At 43.4% G+C, this 19,264-nt stretch overlaps 2 protein-coding genes across 2 annotated transcripts; both read right to left on the bottom strand.

Moving 5' to 3' along the window:
• Nucleotides 1-15,057: 15,057 nt before the first annotated feature.
• LOC127131500 (putative calcium-transporting ATPase 11, plasma membrane-type) lies at nucleotides 15,058-16,055 on the bottom strand. The gene is made up of 2 exons (XM_051060418.1): nucleotides 15,939-16,055; nucleotides 15,058-15,807 (listed from the first exon to the last, which is right to left on the bottom strand). Exons 1-2 carry the CDS (start codon nucleotides 16,053-16,055, stop codon nucleotides 15,058-15,060), a joined length of 867 nt encoding a protein of 288 aa, XP_050916375.1.
• An 81-nt stretch (nucleotides 16,056-16,136) lies between these two features.
• Nucleotides 16,137-17,254, bottom strand: LOC127131499 (calpain-type cysteine protease DEK1-like). The gene has a single exon (XM_051060417.1). The coding sequence runs from the start codon at nucleotides 17,223-17,225 to the stop codon at nucleotides 16,137-16,139; it is 1,089 nt and encodes a 362-aa protein (XP_050916374.1). The 5' UTR covers nucleotides 17,226-17,254.
• Nucleotides 17,255-19,264: the final 2,010 nt, after the last annotated feature.

Raw genomic sequence — 19,264 nt, 5'->3', positions numbered from 1 at the left:
GAGGAACAGCTGCTTCTGCTAGGAAGCTACAGTCTGGTACTGTCAACTTCGCTGGGGATATACAGTCTGGCACTGTTAACTCTACTAGGGAGTGTATAGTCTAAAACAACCGCTTGGGGGGTACAGTAGTGAGAACCTGCTGGGAATCTTAAGGAAATGCCCCGAGTGTACCTTTACAGCAATTTTAAATGTTCATTGAGCATGTACCTGTAAAGCTCTTATGTTTCATGATGCAATGTTTATCAAAAATTCGGACGTCATTTTTGCAAACAAAACAGTAATATGAAAATGAACACAGAGATGTACTGAATAACATGATTTTATTGATTGAATGGCCTCTGAATAGGCATTTACATCAGGAAGCAATCCCTGGGAAGAGGTAATTGCACAAAAGATAAAATATAAATTAATCTAATGGCAATGTGAAATGGATTTCTATTGGGTTCCAATTCTGCTATGACCCGCTCGTCTTCAAGATCTTCCAGATGATCAGCCTTCTGAAAAGGTGATTAGATTGTTTTCTTCCTTTTGAAAGTTTCCAGTCATCGACACAAGATGAGATTCAGAACTAACTCAGAACGCAGTCATTCGCTTAATCCCTAACTTTTGCCTGGATCGCCCTTTCGGGTTTTCAATCCACCGGGATACCCATTTTTGCCTAAGTTGCCTTTTCAGGTTTTCAACTTACCGGGTGTACTATCTTTTTTATTTTTAATCCCTAATTTTTGCCCGAACCTTTTTCATTTTCTTGGTTCGTCGGGATGCCCATTTTTTGCCTGGACTGTTCCTTTTACTGTCCAGCGGGTCTATTTTATGCGAAGTATTTTTTAACTGCGTCTGAGTTTATCGGGGAAGTGAAGTCTTCACCATCCATCGTTGCAAGCATTAAGGCCCCTCCATCAAAAACCTTGGTGATAACATAAGGTCCCTCATAGTTAGGAGTCCACTTGCCCCTGTGATCTGTCAGAGGAGGAAGGATCCTTTTCAACACTAAATCTCCGACTTGGAAACAACGAGGACGCACTTTCTGATCAAAGGCTCTCTTCATCCGACTCTGATACAACTGCCCATGACAAATGGCTGCCATTCGCTTCTCTTCGATAAGACTCAACTCGTTGAACCTTGTCCGAATCCATTCAGCTTCGTCTAGCTTGACATCCAACAGGACTCTTAGAGAAGGAATCTCCACTTCAACAGGTAGGACTGCTTCCATACCATACACAAGGGAGTAAGGGGTTGCCCCGGTCGATGTACGTACTGAAGTGCGGTACCCATGCAAGGCGAAGGGTAGCATCTCATGCCAATCTCTGTACGTAACGACCATCTTCTGCACAATCTTCTTTATGTTCTTATTCGCTGCCTCAACAGCACCATTCATCTTAGGACGGTAAGGGGAAGAATTGTGGTGCTGAACGTTGAGGTTCTGGCACAACTCCTTCATCATTTTGTTATTGAGATTGGAACCATTATCAGTAATGATTCTTTCAGGAACCCCATAACGACAAATGATTTCTTTCTTGATGAAACGGGCAACCACATGTCTGGTGACATTCGCGAATGACGCTGCTTCGACCCACTTGGTGAAATAGTCGATGGCAACAAGGATGAAGCGATGCCCATTGGAAGCAGTCGGCTCAATCTTTCCAATCATGTCAATGCCCCACATAGCAAACGGCCACGGCGAAGACATCACATTCAGAGGATTCGGCGGTACATGCACCTTATCAGCATAAATCTGGCATTTATGACACTTCCGCGCATATTTGAAACAATCTGATTCCATGGTCATCCAATAATAACCCGCTCTCAACAATTTCTTAGCCATTGCATGTCCGCCGGCGTGAGTACCGAAGGAGCCTTCATGAACTTCCTGCATTAACATGTCCGCTTCGTGTCTGTCCACGCATCTGAGCAGAACCATGTCGAAGTTCCTCTTATACAGCACATCGTCTTTGTTCAAGAAGAAGCTGCCTGCCAATCTTCTCAAAGTCTTTCTGTCATTGTTGGATGCCCCTACAGGGTACTCTTGATTCTTCAGAAAGCATTTGATGTCGTGATACCAGGGCTTGTCATCGACTACCAGTTCGGCAGCAAACACATACGCGGCCCTATCAAGGCGCATAACATCGATCCTAGGAGCATGATTCCACCGAACCACCTTGATCATGGAGGATAGAGTAGCAAGAGCATCTGCCATCTGGTTCTCATCACGAGGTATATGATACAGCTTTACTGTTGTGAAGAAAGTCAACAGTCTTCTCGTGTAATCTATGTAGGGGACCAGAGTGGGCTGGAGCGTATTCCAATCACCATTCACTTGATTAATCACCAAAGCTGAATCTCCGAAGATGTCCAGAGTCTTGATTCTCATATCAATGGCTTGCTCAATTCCCAAGATACAAGCCTCGTACTCAGCTTCATTATTGGTGCACTCAAAAGTCAGACGAGCGGTGAAAGGCATGTGGGCACCTTTCGGAGTTGTAATGACAGCACCAATTCCACTTCCTCTGGCATTGACGGCCCCATCAAACGTTAAAGTCCACTTTTCATCTGGATCAGGTCCCTCCCCAACAACTGGCTCTTCACAGTCTTTCATCTTGAGGAACATGATGTCTTCATCTGGAAAATCAAACTTCATTGGCTCGTAGTCTTCAATCGGTTGTTGAGCAAGATAGTCTGACAGAATACTCCCCTTGATGGCTTTCTGGGATGTATACTGGATATCATACTCTGTCAATACCATTTGCCAACGAGCAACCCTTCCGGTGAGAGCTGGCTTCTCGAATATATACTTGACTGGATCCATCTTGGAGATCAGTAAGGTTGTGTGAGTCAGCATGTATTGTCTCAATCGCTTAGCAGCCCATGCAAGTGCACAACATGTCTTTTCAAGCATTGAGTATCTCGACTCGCAGTCTGTGAATTTCTTACTCAAGTAGTAGATGGCATGTTCTTTCCTACCTGTCTCGTCGTGTTGACCGAGAACACAACCCATGGAATTGTCGAGTACTGTCAAGTACATAATCAGCGGTCTCCCTGGGACTGGAGGCATGAGGATAGGAGGATTCTGCAAATACTCTTTTATCTTTTCAAAAGCCCTTTGACAATCGTCGTTCCATCTGATAGCCTGATCTTTCCTCAGCAATTTGAAAATTGGCTCACACGTGGCTGTTAGGTGAGAGATGAACCTTGCAATGTAGTTCAACCTCCCTAAGAAACCACGGACTTGCTTCTTCGTTCTTGGCTCAGGCATTTCCTGTATTGCTTTCACTTTGTCAGGATCCACCTCAATCCCTTTTCCGCTAACAATAAAACCCAGCAATTTTCCAGATCTCACCCCGAAAGTGCACTTGTTCGGATTAAGCCTCAGCTTGAATTTCCTTAAACGCTCGAACAGTTTCTGCAGATTCACCAGATGTTCTTCTTCTGTCTGAGATTTGGCAATCATATCGTCCACATAAACCTCGATTTCATGATGAATCATATCATGGAACAGAGTCACCATTGCTCGTTGATATGTTGCCCCAGCGTTTTTCAGACCAAACGGCATCACCTTGTAGCAGAAGGTGCCCCATGGGGTTATGAAAGTTGTTTTCTCCATGTCTTCTGGTGCCATCTTGATTTGGTTATAGCCAGAAAAGCCATCCATGAAGGAGAATACCGAGAACTGAGCTGTGTTATCCACCAAAACGTCGATGTGAGGTAATGGGAAATCATCTTTAGGGCTAGCTCTGTTCAGATCCCGGTAGTCGACACACATCCGTACCTTTCCATCCTTCTTAGGTACGGGAACGATGTTCGTGACCCATGGCGGATAATTGGTAACCGCTAGGAACCCTGCATCCAACTGTTTCTGCACTTCTTCCTTTATCTTTACAGCCATCTCTGGTCTTGTTCTTCTGAGCTTCTGCTTGACCGGAGGACAACCTTCTTTGAGAGGCAAGCGGTGTACCACAATGTCTGTGTCAAGCCCTGGCATATCCTGATAAGACCAAGCGAAGACGTCAACATACTCTTGCAACAGTTCAATCAACCCCTTCTTCACATCATCTTCCAAAGCAGCCCCTATCTTGATTTCTTTCTTGACGTCCTCGGTGCCAAGATTTATCACTTCAGTAGACTCTTGATGCGGTTGAATGACCCTTTCCTCCTGTTGTAAAAGCCTGGCAAGTTCTTCAGGGAGTTCACAGTCTTCATCATCCTCTTCCTCGGCTTGGAAGATTGGATTGTTGAAGTCGAAGCGAGCCATAGCAGAACTGTTATCAATAGGATCCGGTGATGTGCATCTGCATGAGTGATGGTATGTGCTTATGAGTGTGAACAGTGAGTGAAAACTAAACAAAGTCATTGCCAAATATTTTTATTCTTTTGAAATTTTGAAAACTGTAAAAATAGAAAGACAGGGAACGAAATATTTGAATGCAAAAAGACGTCCTTTATTTTTGATAAAAAATGCAAGTGTCACATAGATGAGCCCTACAATGAGTCATTACGCCCTGGGCGGAACGTAAGACTTGGACATGCATGAATAAACAAAGAAAAATTACTCCTCTAGAAGAGTGACTTGGACAATTTCCTCGGAAGACCAATTGTTGATGACTTCACCCGGGATCCTCGGACGCACCCAGTTGTCGATGTCGCAATCACTATCCCCATCTTCATCGTTGATTGCAGAGATCTGGCCATATTGGATGACGCCAGCACTGGAAAAAGTAATCGGCCCCTGACGAATCTGAAGTGCTGAAGTTGTAGGAGTCAGCGCTGGTTGATACCCAATCCCGAACTTGTCGACTTTCATTGGTAACTCCAGCAGACGTCCCCAACCGGGAGCAATACCTGAATCCACCAAAGCTCGCGCCTGCTTGAAAGATGAGATAGGGGCGCCTGCTTTAACCTCTTCTACCGGAGCTGCATCCTTGATCTGAATTGACTCGAAGGCCTGACAGAGAGTCTCATGAATTTCACCTTCTACCTCTACATACTTGAATGTAGCCAGGTTACTGACCAGGATGTCCTCCTCACCACAGACAGTGATAATTCGTCCGTTGACCGGGAACTTGATTTTCTGATGCAGTGTTGAAGAGACTGCCCCAGCATTGTGAATCCAAGGACGACCCAGCAGGCAACTATACGAGGGACTGATATCCATCACATAGAAAACGGTGTTGAAGGTTTGTGATCCAATCTGAATTGGCAATTCTACCTCTCCAAACACCGACCTCTTAGAACCATCGAAGGCTCTCACCATGAGATCGGAAGGTTTCAAGATCAAACCTTCTACTTCCAACCTTGATAGGGCTCTCTTGGGTAGCACATTGAGAGAGGAACCTGTATCCACCAGAACATGAGATAACACGGTGTCTTTGCATTCCATTGAGATATGCAAAGCCTTGTTATGGTTGCGTCCAGCTGGTGTTAAATCAGAATCAGTAAAGCCCAGCCCATTGCTCGCATGAACATTTGCAATGATCCCTTCTAGCTGGTTTACTGAGATCTCCTGAGGCACGTATGCAGCATTAAGGACCTTCAGAAGTGCCTCCCTGTGTGCCTCTGAACACAACAGAAGTGAGAGAATGGATATCTTACACGGCGTCTGAATCAACTGATCGACTACCATGTAGTCGCTTTTCTTTATAATTCTTAAAAGCTCGTCCACATCCTTCGAGAAAGTAGGCTCTGAGCCAGTCTGGGGTGCAGAAGTGCCCTCATTTACAACTTGTTTGCCTTTGGCCTTAGCCGCGGCATCAGCACTATCAGCTTGGGTAACGGGTGGCGAGAATAGTCTGCCACTCCTGGTGAATCGCCCGATTCCACCAACATTGTCCACTGCGGGACCTTCAACTTCGAGTTCAGACTTTTGACCCTCTTCTACCTTCAAAGGTCGCTCCACCCCACGATTGTGTGTGTATACACTCCCCCCATAATGCCACGGAATGGCCCTTTCACTGGTGAAAGGTAAAGGACCAGGGGTTGTGATTGTCATAGCGACCGATCGCACTGGTGGCACTAGTTGTGCTTCTGGCACACTGATCTGATTAGTCGGGTAAAAGATGGTGATAGTAGCGACATCATAGTCATACTCGGGAACCTCATTCATTGAAACAAAAACATCCGGAACACCGGAATCAAGTTCAGTTACATCAAATTCAGGCACATTGTTTGGTATATCATCAACAACATTTGGAAAATTAAATACATCAATGGGAAATACACAATCAGCAGGAACAACATTTGTGAATTCTTCAACAACGTCTTCAAATACCTCTTCAACTACCCCTTCAGCAAACTCTTCGACAGTCAAGTCTTCAACTTGGAGGGTACCATTGTTAAGCAAGACCTGGATACCCTGCTGCAGCTTCAAGCAATCCTTACCCTGTGTAGTGCATTCCGAACAACCTTTCCCACAACCGGGGAAGACATCGGCCTTCAACAAGCATTCCTTAATTTCCCACAACGGGGTCTTCAACTTCAACACATCCTTAACAGACTTGGCTTCTCCCTCTAGCATATTAACGTTTGCACCACCATGCTGTGGCATGGGATTGTTGACAACATTAGGAGCCGGTGCAAGGCTGATAGCCTTTGAATCAATCAGGTCCTGAACTACGTGCTTAAAAGCTTTGCAGTTCTCAATATTGTGGCCAGGTGCCCCAGAGTGGAAGCTACACCTAGCGTTGGCATCGTAACCCACCGGAAGTCTACCAACAGGAGGGGCCAGAGTGCGTAGCTGCACCAGTTGTAGCTGTTGAAGATTGGCAAGCAGTTGAGCGCACGACATTGGAAGAGTGTCGAAACGCCGGTCCATCATTCTCTGCCTCTATTGATAGGTGGGTCTGTTACCTGGTTGTTGTTGTTGTTGATACTGAGCTTGCTGACGTTGTGGTTGCTGTTGTTGGTATTGATTCTGTTGACGCTGTGGTTGTTGTTGTTGTTGTAGTGGTGCTGCAGCCGGAATAGTCACAGCCGCAACATACGGTTGCTGATGATAGTTTTGAAAATTATTCCTCCTATTTTGATATGAAGACGCTGAATTCACACCCCCTTCCCTCTGCTTCTGTCCTCCCATAAATGGCTTCTTTACCCCAGATGAAGATCCACCTCCATTGTGGCTCTTGTAGGTCTTCAGGTAATTCTCTACCCTCTCTCCGGTAGCGACCACATCAGCGAAGTTGGAGGCATTGCAACCCACCAGACGCTCCAGATAAGGTCCAGGCAACGTATTCATGAACATGTTGGCCATCTCCTTTTCCAACATGGGAGGTTGAACACGGGAAGCTGTCTCCCTCCAGCGTTGAGCGTATTCTCTGAAGCACTCATTGCTTTTAAGAGACAGGTTCTGGAGTTGAGTTCTGTCTGGGGCCATGTCTGCATTATACTGGTATTGCTTCACAAAAGCCTCCGCCAAATCCCTCCAGCAACGGATATGGGCCCTATCCAATCTCATGTACCATTCCAGGGATGCCCCAGCTAGGCTGTCCTGGAAGAAATACATGAGTAGCTTCTCGTCATCAGAGTACGCAACCATCTTCCGGAAGTAGGCTTGCACGTGGGTCTTCGGGCAAGAGCTACCATTGTACTTGTCAAAGATTGGGACTTTGAACTTCGGTGGGACCCTCACGCCTGGGACCAATCCCAAGTCAGAAACATCTACCCCCAGAGGGTTTTGTCCTTCTACCGCCTTCAGCCTCTCCTCTAGTCTCCTGAACATGGGATCCATGCCATGACCCATGCCAAAGTCTTCTGGCAGCAAGAACTGATCATCTTGATCATCGTGGATGGGTTGTTGATCAGGATTGTTATGTGGGATCGGGACAGGCCCCGGTCCATTAACCTCTGCATTTGGAGGATCAGTCACGACCTCTGGTTGAGTAGTTGCGGGATTTCTTTGTATCATTTGTCTAATCTCCTGCTGTCCCTGCGCTACTCCCTGGACCACGTCCATGAACTGGTTCATGCGGACCCTCATCTCTGCGAGCTCTGCTTGTAGATTCTCCATTGCTCTTTGCTGGTTTCTGCGGGTACTGTACCGGTGAATTCCTGAATCGGCTATCCTGCTGATGGAACACCAAATAATATGAGAACACCGCGGCGACACCTGTTATGCAAGAATATGCAAAAATGAAATGTTAATGCAATGACATGTTTATCACTTCAAAAAGGTATTCTACCCCCTTGATTCCAGTCTCACGAGAAAATCGAGCCATAAACTTCGGAGATCCAGATGCAATAGAGAGAAGGTCTTCATATAGATAAAATCAAAGAGAATGGCCTTAGCCGATAGTACATCAAAAGAGGATTTCCACAACAAGCCTGTGGATCATCACTACACAGCAATAAAGCAAAAGTAAAGGGAGGAACAAAAATCAGGACTCAGCCTCCTGTGTACAAACCATAAGGACTGCTCCTCACTTCAGCCAGTAATGCTATCGTGTCGGGATGATCTGGAGATTCTGTCAAACGCCGGATAAGCAGATTCCTCTGGTGAATAACTCCATCCATCTCGTTGATGTGCTCTCTGTAGTAATTCCCATCATCTTCTCCGAATACCTCTTCAAGTCTGGATTTCTTCAAACCTGCCAACACCTTAAGTTCTTCAATCTGTCCTCGAGCCTCATTGAGTTGATCGGTGATGTAACCATTGGTAGAATGAGCACACAGAAGCTCATGGTTCTTCTCTTTCAACAAAGTCTTCAATTTCTCCATCTGACCAGTCAATTCGGTCACCATCTCCTCCTCCTTTGCCTTCCGAGAATTTGAAAATGCATCCCATCGCTCTTGCCACCCTGCCAATTTACCATGAGCATCCATTAATTGTTGCTTGACTCGCTTCAACTCAGAACTGGATGATCCCAAGGCCTTGTCTGTCTTCCTGAAGAAGTCCACCTCCACAGCTAACTTCCCTTCCGCTTCCCCTTGCAATCTGACGGCTTCCCCCTTCTGATATTCTGCCTCATGGAATTGATGCATACAGTCTTGCAACTTCGCACTTAACTCTGAGTTCTCGGTTTGAAGTCCCTCCATGGCATTCTTCAATTTGCCATACTCCTCTCGGCTCACCATTGCTGACTGCGCAGGAGTAGGTGGATACAAAGGTTCTTCTATAGGAAATGGCAGACCAAACTCTTCAACTCTTCCTTGAAGCCACTCTTCATACAGAGGATAAGTCCTACAATCTCCTTTTCCAAGCACAACTCTTCCTCTCTTGATCACCTTGAGCCAGGCCTCAGCTGCCTTACGGGATACAGTCAAATCAGGCGAAGAATGGAAAAACAGTGATTCTTCCACGTCCTTTTCCAAAGGCGGAGTTCTTAAAGCATTTCCAAACTGTCTAACTGCTAGAGAAGGATTATAGTTGATTCCTCCTCTTCTTCCTACCAACGTACATTTGGGAAATTCCCACAACTGTGAATAATATCTGCCCGGAGCAAACTCCTGTCAGACCACCAAGAAATATCTTCAGCCCTCAACCCCATCAATCTCTTCGACCAACTCAACGAATCCTCGACATCAATGAACGCTCCTGATTTGGGTAGGTGAGAACTGAACCACTTATAAAACAAAGGCGCACAACAATTCAACAATCCTCCTTTTCTATTCTCATTCCTGTGGTGCACTGAATGAAAGAAATCTCCTAGCAAGGTCGGCACTGGATTTCCCAACACGAAGAGGCGTATTGCGTCCATGTCCACGAATTTTGCAACATTAGGGAACAGGACAATCCCATACACACAGAGAGCCAACACAGCATTGAAACCCCTCTGGTCACCATCTTCAAGCTTCTTCTTTGCCTCTCCCAGTAAGAAACTCAAATGAAAACCACTGACTCCTCCCTTCTGACACATATTAGCCTTCAAGACTGATTTCCCCAAATATGTGGCCGAAGCAACCATGCTGAGATCGGGTAGAAGCTCAGAACTGTAGAATAACAATTGTGACTTAATAGGAACTCTGAGAAAACTGGAAATCTCCTCCAAAGTAGGGACCAAAATATAATCCGGGAATGTGAAACACCTCAATGGAGGGTCATAGAACTGCAGCAGTGTAAAGAGAGCATCCTGTTGATCTTTGGAGAGAACCGTGACGAAGCTTAGAATCAAACCGTAATCCTTCCGGAATCCCCCTAGAGAATCGTGATCCATTAACTTCATCAGTTGTTGAATAGGCTCCAAACAAACCACTGGAAACTTGTAAGCGACGTGTCTCTTCCTGCCAATATCCATCTCAGGAGAACCAGAAAACCCCGACCGGAATCAAGAAGAAGATGTAAACCCCCTAGAAATGGATAAACATGTGTTAAATGATATGAATGCAAAATGATGTGATGCAATGTAATGACATGGAAACCAGGACTGCTGTATCCGCTTGAACATCTGTCGGGTTGCACTGTCTGAAGAGAAACCCACTGAGGAATATAATACAAGACCAAAACTCTGCTCCAGAAAACCGGGTTGGTTGGAGGTTAAGGTTTCCTGAATTTAGCCCGCCCCTCACTGGTAGGTTCTAAGAACAGAAGTTTGTCAGTTTCAGCCCTTCAGTCGAGAATAATACGTTTACCACTGAAGGTTTGGCATTATTACGGGATAAAAGACCTCTGCTGACTCCCCTCAACAGGATATCCTAAAGCAAGTTCCCAGTCTCGGGGTCCTCGGATTGAGCAGCGAGAATGCGCCCACCAGAGCTAACATAATCACGTCTCGGAGGAGAGGCCTCGACTGAGTTCTCGGGAAATGGTCACCAGAGTCGACGATTTCTAGAGGAATATCTGTCGTTATGGAACACCCATAGGACAAAATATATCCAACAGAAACCTCGTCTGGAATGTGGGTCTCATGAACGACTTAACGTAGCAACATGCCACGCAAGCCTCATGACTATCCACTCTAACACCTATGTGTACACTCAAGCCTGGGTAGTGGGCTTATCTCTCATAAAACATCCCACCCCAACAAACAAACAACCCACAGATACAGCAAGCATATGTACATGAATGCAATAAGGTAAAGCAGGTAAATGCTGAAAACAAATAACTGTACAAAAGAATAAACACCCAACAAACAAGAAAACTACAAAAGCTAGGAGGGACTCGCTTAGGGAAACCGCATCCCCAGCAGAGTCGCCAGCTGTCGCAACCCGAAAAATACGGTCTGCGAAAAAAAACAATCGACGAAAGAAAATGACAGAAGAGTCGCCACCGTGCGTTATTTATCCCAAAGGTGGGAAAGGAAACGCTCGAAGTAAACCTGAAGAGAAGGAAAGGAAAAGACAAGGTCTCGCAACCAAATCTTGGGTTCGGGAGTCGATTATGCGAAGGGAAGGTATTAGCACCCCTACGCATCCGTAGTACTCTACGGGATCCACTCTTGTTGTTTCTTGTCTAAAGGGTGTATGTTTATCTAATGTACTATTTACTAAAAGAAAGGGGTCAAAGAAATGACTCGCACGGATGTCGCATCCACTGCATACGTATCTCGTCTGAATATGAGAATCAGAGTCTTCGTAGCTCGGCTACCTATGGGTTAAAGAGGAGTGTGCTCGCTAAGACATCGCGTCTTATGCCTACGTATCTCATCGGGAATGAGAATCAGAGCAAAACGTAGTTCAGCTAACTACGGGAATAAGGGTCTCGATTGCAACTAGGGCAAGAGAAAGGAAAGGTCTCGATCGCAACGAGGGCGAGAGAAAGGATCGCAACGAGGGCGAAAGCAAACAAGGATTAGTTGTTAGTTGTTAGTCAAACTCGGTAAGACATCGCATCTTGTGCCTACGTATCTCATCTGAACATGAGAATCAGAGTTGCCGTAGTTCGGCTCACGCACGCCAAACAAAACAAGACACCTACACACAAAAAGGTGGCAAACATGGAGCCCGACTGCCAATCACTGGACTTACATCAGCATCCGAACCAAAACACACACAAAAGGGCAAACGTGGAGCCCGACTGCCATTCACTGGACTTACATCAGCATCCGAACCGAAACACACACAAAAGGGCAAACGTGGAGCCCGACTGCCAATCACTGGACTTACATCAGCATCCGAACCGAAACACGCACAAAAAGAAAAAAGAAAGGTGCCCGGAGTGGTCTCGCACGACCACCTGCCTACATACCTCGTCTGGAACAAGGATCAGGGCGATGTAGTTCCCCTTCACAGGGGTTGCCATCTGAATATGGACTTACAAAGGAGGACACCAGTTGTGTCAAAGGAGAGTGGGCGATGTGTTCACGTCCTAGAAGTAGGTGTCGCAGCTCGCTGAATCGAGTCTTAGGCAGTTACCTCTTTGCAATAGGACGGACTACATGCCACAAGATCGAAGACGCTCGGAAAGGTCTAAAAGAAAAGGGAAGCTCTGCCCTAGAGTTGTCATGCAATATGTACTTAAGTGTTTAGGATTTACAAATGGGGATATCTACCTAATGTTAGCATGCAAAGAATATGGGAATTCTACCTATGTTATCATGCAAAAGGATATGGGAATCCTACCTATGTTATCATGCAAAGGGTTCTATCTAATGGGTGCTACCTAATCGGAACAAGAATCGACGAATGGAGCAAGGAGAAGTGTTAGGGATTAGGGTAGATGGCGATGCATGAAGCAATCGACTTACAAGGTTGATGGCGATGCATAAAGCAATCGGCTTACAAGGTTGATGGCGATGCATAAAGCAATCGACTTACAAAAGGGTGGATGAATACGTGCTGGTTCTGTTAGGTTTTGAAAAAAATGATTACTCGACGTTGGATCGAGGTTTTGATCTTGTTTTGAAATGGTTATCGAATGTTCATTTTAATTCTTGTATTAACAGATGAATAAAGAAATGAAAGAATATTATACATTTCATGGGAGAGGGATACATTTGTTATGAATGGGGGTTGACATGGCAATCAAGCAATATGAATATATGCCTCATACACCATACAAGTAGGCCACAGTTAATCACACAAGTAAGATATAAACAAGTATATAATCGAATCAAATAATCAAAGAATGAAATAATAAAACATTAAACAATGCATGAGTGTAAGTGCAAAGGAACCGGCTCATTGTAAGAAAGCCCAAGAGTAAGCTATGTGAGGTTGACGGCGATGCTTAAAAAGCAATCGACTTACGAGGGTGTGAAAAAAGGGGCTCGATATTAAATCGAGAAAAGTATGATTTTTATAGTTTAAAAAAATGGTTTTTAACTAAACTAAAATACAACAACTATGCATTATTAACAAATGAAATCATGAGTATAATAAACATAAAAAAGATATTAATCAACATACTAAAAGAATAAAAAATGCTAAAGGAAGATAAAATCAAATAACAAGCAAAAAATACCACACATGAGTATTGAACCCTCCCCACCTAATATTATGCAACTGCCATCTCTCCACTAGGGCACTCAACAATATTTGCTACTGAGATGCTATCATAAATATATGAACTGGGCTAACGGATTTAAAATAAATAAAAAAACAAAACAAACATTTTTATGGGTTTTTTATTATCTCTGTTAAAAACAAAATAAGCTAAATAATAAAATAAATAAATAATAATAATAAAAGAAAATAAGAACATATACATTTCTGATTTTTTTTTGTGTTGAAAATGAAATAAATTAAATAATAAAAAAAATTAGTTAAAAAAAGAAAGAAAAGAAAAAAAAATGGACACAGCAGAGGCTCGTCTCCACCATTATCGTCTCCCTCACTCTCTCTCACCTTATGAGCTCAAACCTTCATCTCTCAATCTCCATCATTCAAACATTCCTCGCTGATACATTCATATAAAACCTCTCTATCAAAGAAAAACAATTTTCCTCACCCTAACCGATACTCAACCTCAAAAAGAACAGTGATTCACAGTTAAGAAAGAAAAAGGGAGATATACACACATTTACGAAACCGAAAATGAGATGAAGAAAGAGCGAGAAATGTACCGGATTGGGAAGTTTTGGGAGCAAGTCAATAGGATAAGTGCTTCTCGAACCTTCTTTTGTTCCTCGCAGTCACGGCTCCCTTGGTTATCGTGGCGTTTGTGGTGTTTGTGAGGAAACGATTTTGATGGAGCTCAAAGCTTGTTCAGAAATTCACAATGAATCCCAGTGGCTTCGTAACAGAAACTTGGTATGAGTCTCCTTTTCAAATCTCTAGGGTTTCTTTTTTGAAGTTTTTTTTTCGCCGCTCAATCCTCTCCTCTCTACTGATTCCTCCTTCTCGCTATTTATCCTCCACGCATTTTAGGGTTTTGACATCAAAAGAGGTCTCTGCAGAATCCCTTTTGATGTGCTCAGTCAGGATTGGCCTTACTTGATGCTAAATCAGAACCGGTAAACTGCACTCATGCTTTCTCTTCGTTTTTTGTCTGGATGCCAAATTGGGAACCCTTGAATTCTAAGCTTTACTGGCTATTATGTGTTACTGCAGTGAATTTCTATTGCCACTACACTCGGTTGGTTTGTGAATGAATGAAAAGGATTTTGACTGGCCGTTGTAGGTTAGGCTTTTAAGTGGAACTGGTTTATTGGCCTAAGTGATGACCTGTTGAACAGGTTTTTCTTCTTAATACCAACTTGGTCAATGAATTGAATTTTGTGAATGAGTTTGGTGAGGTTCTAAAATGTGAATTGCCATTACATGGAATTAGGTTAGTCACCTATTGAAACTGTTACAGGTTATGACAATTTGTAGGTTTAGATTGATGGCTTATCAAATCCCAATTCTGCTTAACATAATGCTTGTGATTACTTGTGATGTCCATTGTTGTTAGCACATTTGATCTGCTTCTGTTCATGTTGATGCAGGTTTGGACATTACAATGATTTTGCTGGCAGGATTTAGTCAAGTGGTCGTGTGCACTGCAGGTTTTAAGGTTGAATTGTGGAACTCATCTTGACTTACTCAGGTTTATCATATAGCCAAAGGTTTCAGGTATGTGTAGCATAACATCATGGTTTGGGTTCAAGTTTATATTGTTATTTGGATTGTTCATGCTACATGTGCAAGGGATTGGAATGGTAGGTCATGAAATTGGAACTGATTATTGTATGTTGTTGCTTGCAGGATTTGATGTTACATGATGTTGCTCATGATGTGAATGCAGGGTTTGTTAAGGTTTGCTTGATGTTTTAGGTTTTCAACTGGTATGCATTTGAGTATAACAGCTAGAGGCATGCTAAATACACCCAATAACACACTGAGTAACCTGAATTGCCAGGTTAGAGGAACTGTGCTGGCAAATGTTCCAAGGAACTCAACTATGATTACTTGAAATACCGCTGTGGCGAGAATAACACTTAGAAATATCCAGTTGTCAAACATGCTTTTGAATATGTTTATCTTTTCAATTTCTCTGCTGTTTATCTCATTGAACACCTGGCAAAGTACAAAGGAGTTGAATATCAAAGTGTTGAGTACTGCAGTTGAATCTGGGCCACTTAGTTCCAATAGCCTCTTCCCCTCAAAATTTAGAACTCCAAGGACAATTAGTTGATAGAAATTCTGACCAAAGATATTCCTCCACATTGGTTTGGTAATAAAACTTACTTTCCTTCCAACTGGCTGTCGATCCATAAGTCCGTCATTAGGAGGTTCCGTAGTCAAGGCCAATGCACCAAGGGTGTCCATAATCAAGTTAACCCAAAGCAACTGGAAAGCCGTTAATGGAGCAGCTCCAGTGATGCTTGCAGAAACGAAGTTAGCAATTAGAGCAACAACATTGACAGTTAACTGAAACTGCACAAATTTTTGAATGTTTATGTATATGGCCTGTCCCCATTTGGCAACTTTGACAATGGTAGTGAAGTTGTCATGATGAAGAAGCTATGGCAAGTGAACCCTTCTTCTTCTTCTTCAATTGCCACAAACACAGCTGCAAAACACTCTTTGCATCTCTCTCTCTAAAAAGTGCTTTTTTCTGTGAGTAACTTTTTTAACTTTGTTTTAGCATTTACGCGGAAAGTGAGCTTTTCTTTTCTGCAGGATTTATACATGTTGGACTCAGTTGTGCAGGTTGATTCTGTTGATGGATTGCTGCAAGCAAATTTTTCCCTGGCTTGGATAAGTACCATCTATATCTTTCCTCATGGCCTGCCTTCATTTGGGATTCATAACAATGCTGCCAACTGGTTTTGCAGGCTTGGTTATAGTTTCTACAACAAGAGGAATGAACTTGAGGTGCTTTGTAAGGCATCTCTCCTTGCAGCTAATGGATTTGTAACCGATAAATGGCGAGAAACAGCAGCTCCTAAAAGTACAGAAGCCATAACAGCATAACTGATACAGTGCCCCAAATACCAGTATTGCACTCCAAAACAAATAAGAAACACCCGTGATGTTCCAGCAATGAACAATACGGCAACACGACTATTAAGAAGTTGAAAACCATACATGCAAGCTCCCATATTCCAGTCAAGAATAATGACAGCAACAGATGTGATTGCACCCAGCCAATTTTCCTCCTTTGCCGTCAGACCATACAAGATGGAGTAAACTAACAGAACAGATAATGAGCCAAGATAGAGAAGAACAAGATGGGAAGCTCTTCTAGATTGCCGAGGATATAGTTCATTTGGGTCTGGTGGTTCGGGTAAACATGCCACATGACCCACCTCAACACCCTCAGAATAAGCAAATTTGTAAGCCTTTCGCACATATTCATCCACTTCTAGGCCATTTCCATTAAATACCATTATGCAAATAAATAGCATGTTGATTGCTAAAGCAACTGCTGAAACTCCAAAAAAGAAACCAGAAGGAGAATATCGGTCAGATGCCCGTGATCCCGTTGTAACATATACTGCACAAAGCTCATATGCACAAAGGAGAGCAACAGCCAGAAGAAGCAGATTTGCAACAGCGCTTGAACTTTGCCACTGGGTTCTCCACCACAGCATAATTGAATAAAATGCCAATAAGAGAGCCGTTCCGGCCATAATTACAGCCAAACCAATCAGGTGTCGATCCAGTATTACAACCAACCAGGATCCCCAAATGATAAGCACGATAATTGGAGAAACTACAACAGACCATGCTGAAAGATTCAGAAAACCACAGAGTAAATGGAGTTCAGGACCTTGCAAGATATTTGGCCACTTCCGAGCAAAGATCCAGCTATAAATTCGCCAGGGTCTCCAGTTAACAACCCAAAGTATGGAGAAGGAAGAGAACCCCAAAACGGAGAGGAGAGTTCCACAAATCGCACAAGAGAGGAGAATCCCACGATCAGTCCCTTCTTCCATACCTAATCTCCTCTCAAACAGTACGCATGCACTTGCAAATGAAGTAATCAAGAAAATCATTAACAAACATGAAGATTGGATGACACAATGAAACAAAAGGGCCAGGCGAAGTTTGGATAGTCGAGAGCAAGTGAGGGTTGACTTTGGTCAAAGTTGACCAAAAAGTCAACCGTTGACCAAAGTCAACAATTGGTCAAAAATGCATTTTTTGTATCTTCTTTGTAAATGGAAAATGAATTATTGGTTAGGATGAAATTTAGGGTTTAAAGAAATTGGGTTGACTTTGGTCAAAGTTAACCAAAAAGTCAACTGTTGACCAAAGTCAACAGTTGGTCCAAGATTCCAAATTTTGTATTTTCTTGTATTGACTCACATGTAATGGTTTACAATGACATGAAATAGATTGAAATGGATTAACAAATGGTTTGAAGCTGGTTTCCAAATTGTTTTGTTTATGACTTGAGTGCTTGACTTTTGAAAAATAACTTGACTGATAATGCACATGAACAAGGCCATGAAATAAGACCATAAGGTTATAGTATCCATGAACCAATAACATGACTGGCAAGTGGTTAGAAACACAAGAAACTTGGTTGTTCAGATGACCCAGACCATAGAGGTATCCATAATCACAACACCATGACTTTGAATCAAAACCAAACCTCATGTAAAACCAAAGTTAGGTTAGGCCAAGCATGCCAAACAAACATAAAAAACTCAGGAGCAAAATCGGGGTATGACACATTGCCAGTAGGATGTTCAGTCTACGTGATTCCGGACGAGGAACGGCCCTAGCCTACGGATCCTTCATTCAAGAGGTCCTTACTGCAGCCAACGTTAATCATCCGTCTTTACCGTACACTTCCATCTCATCTGACAAAGAGTTCAGCCCAAAAACTTTGTCCATGATGGGATATTTTTGGTGTGATGAGCGAAGGATGTACAAGTTCGTTCATAGAGGGAATTTTCCTCCGTCTGCTGCAGCAGATGATGACAGTGATGAAAGTGAAGAAGAAGAAGATGAAGAGGAAAATGAAGAAGAGGAAGCCGGACAAGCCTTTGATCACCATGGTGGAGGTAATAATCCCCCACGTGTTGATACTCACGACTACTCCGACTCCGCTTGGGTTCAGCAGTCACATTCAACGGAAGAAGATGTTCCCGTCTGGGGTGGCTGGGGTGAATGGCAACATACGGGCTGGTCAACTCAACGTCAATTCTACCAGCCGTATCACCAGAATGATGAAGAATCTCCTCCGTCTCCTCCACAGCATGCAAACTCTTCCGAGTTGTTGGATATGATGCGAAACATGCAGCTAGCTCAACAATCCTTCATGCAAACCCAGGATGACCGCTATGCTCATATTAGCAGTCAAATTCAAGCCCAAAATGTGCGGCTCGACACCCTATCTACAAGCTTAAATGAACGGTATGCAAACTTGGATCGGTCGGTCGACGGGAGCCTCAAGCATCTGAGCGGTGTTGCTGAATACCTATCAACTCTGGCTGACCCCAGCAGAAACCCAGGCATCTGCTACCATCCAGGACACCGTCATTAGGACATAGACCTTCATTTGCACATTGCATGTTGCTTGTTATTTTGAATGTATTCATGTTTGTTTTCGTTGTTTTGCCTGTTTGTGCAACAGTAATTTTAATGTGTTTCTTCCTTTAATTAATGACTATTGCTCAGAAATGATATAAGTGTGATATTATTATCTGTGCTATTTCCTGTGAATTTTCGTTGTTATGTTGAATAATCCTTTTGTACTCTGTGTCTCTTTTTGATGTTGTCAAAGGGGGAGAAAGTGTACAAAAGCAGGCAGCCAAAACGTTCACCACAACTAACAGACTAACAGTCATTTTGTTTTGGCCTTAGGTTACAAAAGAAAGGGGGAGTGTGCATAATGTGTCAACACTGCATGTTGTTTATCTCGTTGGTTTTTGCACAGGTTGTCATCATCAAAAAGGGGGAGTATGTAAAGGCAAAGAGTCAGACAACATACGATATCGCAAGTTTCGATGATGACAAATGACCA

Source organism: Lathyrus oleraceus, chromosome 3, assembly GCF_024323335.1.
Source record: "Lathyrus oleraceus cultivar Zhongwan6 chromosome 3, CAAS_Psat_ZW6_1.0, whole genome shotgun sequence".
Lineage (NCBI taxonomy): Eukaryota > Viridiplantae > Streptophyta > Magnoliopsida > Fabales > Fabaceae > Lathyrus > Lathyrus oleraceus.
Note: the sequence above shows the minus strand (reverse complement) of the source record. Positions and strands in the feature narration are given on the sequence as shown.